At 32.4% G+C, this 3,891-nt stretch overlaps 2 protein-coding genes across 2 annotated transcripts; one reads left to right on the forward strand and one right to left on the reverse strand.

The window, feature by feature from the left end:
- Positions 1-23: 23 nt before the first annotated feature.
- On the forward strand, positions 24-671 carry Tsp_13524 (putative G-protein coupled receptor F59B2.13). The gene has a single exon (XM_003366406.1). The coding sequence runs from the start codon at positions 24-26 to the stop codon at positions 669-671; it is 648 nt and encodes a 215-aa protein (XP_003366454.1).
- Positions 672-2,748: 2,077 nt separating this feature from the next.
- Positions 2,749-3,862, reverse strand: Tsp_13525 (PAB-dependent poly(A)-specific ribonuclease subunit 2). Its single transcript, XM_003366407.1, has 7 exons — positions 3,851-3,862; positions 3,542-3,627; positions 3,428-3,485; positions 3,187-3,354; positions 3,032-3,087; positions 2,863-2,918; positions 2,749-2,822 (listed from the first exon to the last, which is right to left on the reverse strand). The coding sequence occupies exons 1-7, from the start codon at positions 3,860-3,862 to the stop codon at positions 2,749-2,751; spliced, it is 510 nt and encodes a 169-aa protein (XP_003366455.1).
- Between the last annotated feature and the right edge of the window lie 29 nt (positions 3,863-3,891).

A 3,891-nucleotide genomic window follows, 5' to 3' on the forward strand; every position in this document is an offset into this window, starting at 1 on the left:
AGACGCTGCTGATGTGAGCAATCATGAAACCGTGCATCGACGGTCACCAATACGTCAGCGTCTCACTGAAAGTCCCCCCCCCATTTGACGTGTACAGTGCCGCTAATTTTGCTCGTCGTACTCAAATCGTTACTGCTTACTATCTGCGCCAAGGCAGAAAAATGTCACAAATGGTGGCAAATGTCAGTCCGTCCAGGATCATAGAGCTGCGGGTGACGTTGATCGTGGTCAGCATCATTGGTACATTTCTGATTTGCCAAACTCCGTCCGGAGTACTGTACGTTTGGGAGTCGATGCAAATGAATGCCTCCAACAACAGCAGACCGGATTGGTTCTACACGGCCGTGGCCGTGTCGAACATACTGGTGGTCTGCGGCAAGGCGATCAACTTCGCCGTCTATTGCGTCTCCAGTAGCAATTTCAGATCGAAAATCAAACGCCTCTTCACCGTCAGCAAATTTAGTAAAGCCCATTCTCTGATGTATAATTTGAAAAACTACACCAACACCACAATGACTCAAATAGATCCTGAATCTGAAATGATGCTGTCGACCAGGCGTTCCAAAGACAGCTACACGATGACCAAGTACGAAGTGCAAAAGCTCAATTCCACAAAATCAAGCGCAAACAACCACGTAACAATAGCCAAGCTCGACTTGGCTGAAAAGTGAACCAAAGAGAACAAAAAAGTTATTTTTTGGGGCATTTTCACCCACTTATCTAGATAAAAGCAATATCTATTCATCGTTTACTTTTGAAATACACAAAAAAACAGATCTGTTTGAAACTTGTTTTCACTTTTGTTTCAATTTGAATGGTTGATTCACTGAATATATGTTGGGGAATGGAAAGCAGAAAAGAAAAGCAGAATGAAAGAAAACTGTTGTTGTTGCACGATGAACGAACAACAAGAATCCGTTTAATGAAAAAGCTCAATTGGGTTGTTGTGTTGTTCAATGCAAATAAACAAACCAATTTCAACAGCTGCAGTGTTTCAATTTAATTGTTGCATTTGTCTGTTCCAATTTGAAATTTGAATTCAGAAACGTTGAACGTTAGGAAGCATCCTGTACAAATAAAAGCAAATGAAAATTTCATCTTTATCTTATTACTTAATTACTTTATCATCATTATTAAAAAGGATAAAATAGAGTCATCAAAATGAACGTCAGCGGATGAATGAAATAAAAGTTTTGTTTCAACAATGAATAAAGAAATAACAAAACCAATTACTACTAGTCACTAGTACGTCATACTGTAAAATAGGTTCAATTTTGCTTTTTTAAAAATATTTTCAAGTGCAAATTTTATAATGAAAAAAATAATTTAAAAAATTCATCTTGAATTTCAATAATTAATAATATACAAACAATTTAAAATCTTTTCAACAATTCAATTGAACTGTTCAGATTAGAAATGAAGATAAGATTTTACACTTGAGTAAAAAATCCTTTTTTCTTCTAATTTATTATTCAAATGGAACAAAATCACAACAGTAAATAAATAAAGTTCAATAATTTTTGCAGTTATAAAAATATTTTTTCCGCATATTTCAAAAAAGTTGAATTTAGCAATTATTTTTACTTTTTTCTCAATTTTATTACAATTCAATTGACTGCAACATATTTTACACTTCATTTGAAACAAACGCACTATACGTTCGAACATTAATCATCGAAAATTTACTTACTGCTTATAATATATTGAAAAGAGAATGTGATTATTATTATTCATCGGCAATCGACTGAACTCCACTGACCATGCAATGAATGAAAATTCAAGTGAAATAATAACACTTGAACAGATTTAATTACAACTCAATAGCAATCGAATTTATTCTTTTTCTTATCAGTGTGTAATATAATATAAATATGTGTGCGCATTTTTAAGATTAAAAAAAGCATTTGCTGCATTGTGAGTTTTTCCCATTCGAGCATTTGTGCAGCAAATACGTTGAACAAATCACAAATACAATTTACATTTAAATGTAGCACTTAGCTCAGATCCAATAGATAATATGAATTTATTTCATTTTATTCCGTAAATAAATAAATAAATATATATATGAATTTTTTTCAGTTTTCTCTGAACAAATCCACACAAACAACTTTCGGTTACTGGAATTAGGTAAGAACAGCTTGAATAAATAGTCCAGTATTTTCAGTTTCGAGGAGTAAAGTTTAAATCTGAAATTCTCAGCTCGCCTATTCATTTAACGACAACATTTGGTGTAATTAACTAACTGGTCACATATCACCACATCAGCATTCGTTGTTCGACGTTATTCCGTTATTTTATTCGCAATTTATCAACTAACAACATCTTTGTTGTCGGTGCATTTTGCTGTCCATCAACGAGCAACAATATTCATTTCTTATTTCTATTAATAATACATATATCAAAATACAACTAATAACTACAACAAAATTCCTCTCTTCATTATTTTGCATTATAATTTAAATCCAAATTCAAATTCAATTAATACAACATTTCATCAACAATAAATACTTCATTTGAAATAAACAAAAAGTATAACAAATAATTTCAAATTTTGTACATTTTGCAAAGTTTAAATTGAGTAGCTCTTCCTGAAAAAGGGAAATTTAAATTTCCATTTACAAAGAAAAATAAATAACAACAACAAAATAACGGCATATAAAAGTATAAAACAGTTGCTTATGATGTATACATGTTACATATATATATACTATTTCAATAATTGATATATAATATTTTCTAATGAAATATTTAACACGTGTTCAACTGTTCGGAATGGTCCAGTGAAGTTGCTGACCACGCAAGTAGAGATTGTTCAAAATATTCTGAAAATTATTCTGCTTGTTTTCAGTCATTTCTTTATACCTTTCATACAGTACCAACGCACTGTGCGCATCTTCAGCAGAGTCGTGAGTGTTCGACTGAATTCTTATATCTAAATGTGACAATATTTGCATAATTTAATAAACATCACATCAAATAGCTAAAATGCATACTCAAAAAAAACCAAGCCAAAAATCGAAGTGAAATCAACCTTCGCCTTGGTAGTCGAAACAATTCTACAGTATCAACAGTTTGCTCAGGAGGAACCTGAATGCACAGATGACAAAATTGAATTGAGCAAAGTTGATGATGAAAACATGAATAAAGAAAAAAAAATTTTTTTTTCATTACATAAATATTGATAACTTTGAAATCATTTTGCAAGCCGTGACCGACAAACTTGATGCCGTTATCCACAAAATAGCGTAATTTCAAATAAACCGTTTTCATTGCAACAAGCGTATTTTTGTTACTGGTTGTCGGATCCAAATCACCTGGTTTGATGCCGCTGAATTTTGTTTGATAATCTGATATCTAAAATAATTTTAAAAGTTTCAAGAAAAAATAGCTATATAAAGATTGTATGTAGAATGAATAATGCACATACGTGTTCACGAGTGATGATGTAGTTGTCAAAGATTGGAGTGCCTTTCAGTGGTCCACTTCTGAAATAAAAAAACCGATCAACACAAAGAACTTATGTATTTATGTTCTTGTTTACCCATAAATGCAAGTCACTCTAGCTGCCAACAACAAAGACGGCTTCAGTGTCAATTTACGACCATCGCTTCTCACCTCCGCTTCTTCCTGAAATTAGAAATAATAATGACAATTATTACCACTGAGTAATAAATAAATAAATTAATTAATTATTCAGCAGACCAAGTTCAAAGTGACAAATTCAGCGTCCATGGCCACTAAATCACCTCTTTTCGGCAAATACGTGTGGTTCAATTTGATTCACCTGAGAGAACAGCTCATTGAAGTATCACTACAATTCAGTGTTGCCACATATTTCTGGAAAAAATACCCGTTCGTCCATGGGAATTTTTGCCCTAAACAAAACGAATA

This window comes from Trichinella spiralis (assembly GCF_000181795.1).
Source record: "Trichinella spiralis strain ISS 195 chromosome Unknown Scfld6039, whole genome shotgun sequence".
In the NCBI taxonomy this organism is placed as follows: Eukaryota; Metazoa; Nematoda; class Enoplea; order Trichinellida; family Trichinellidae; genus Trichinella; species Trichinella spiralis.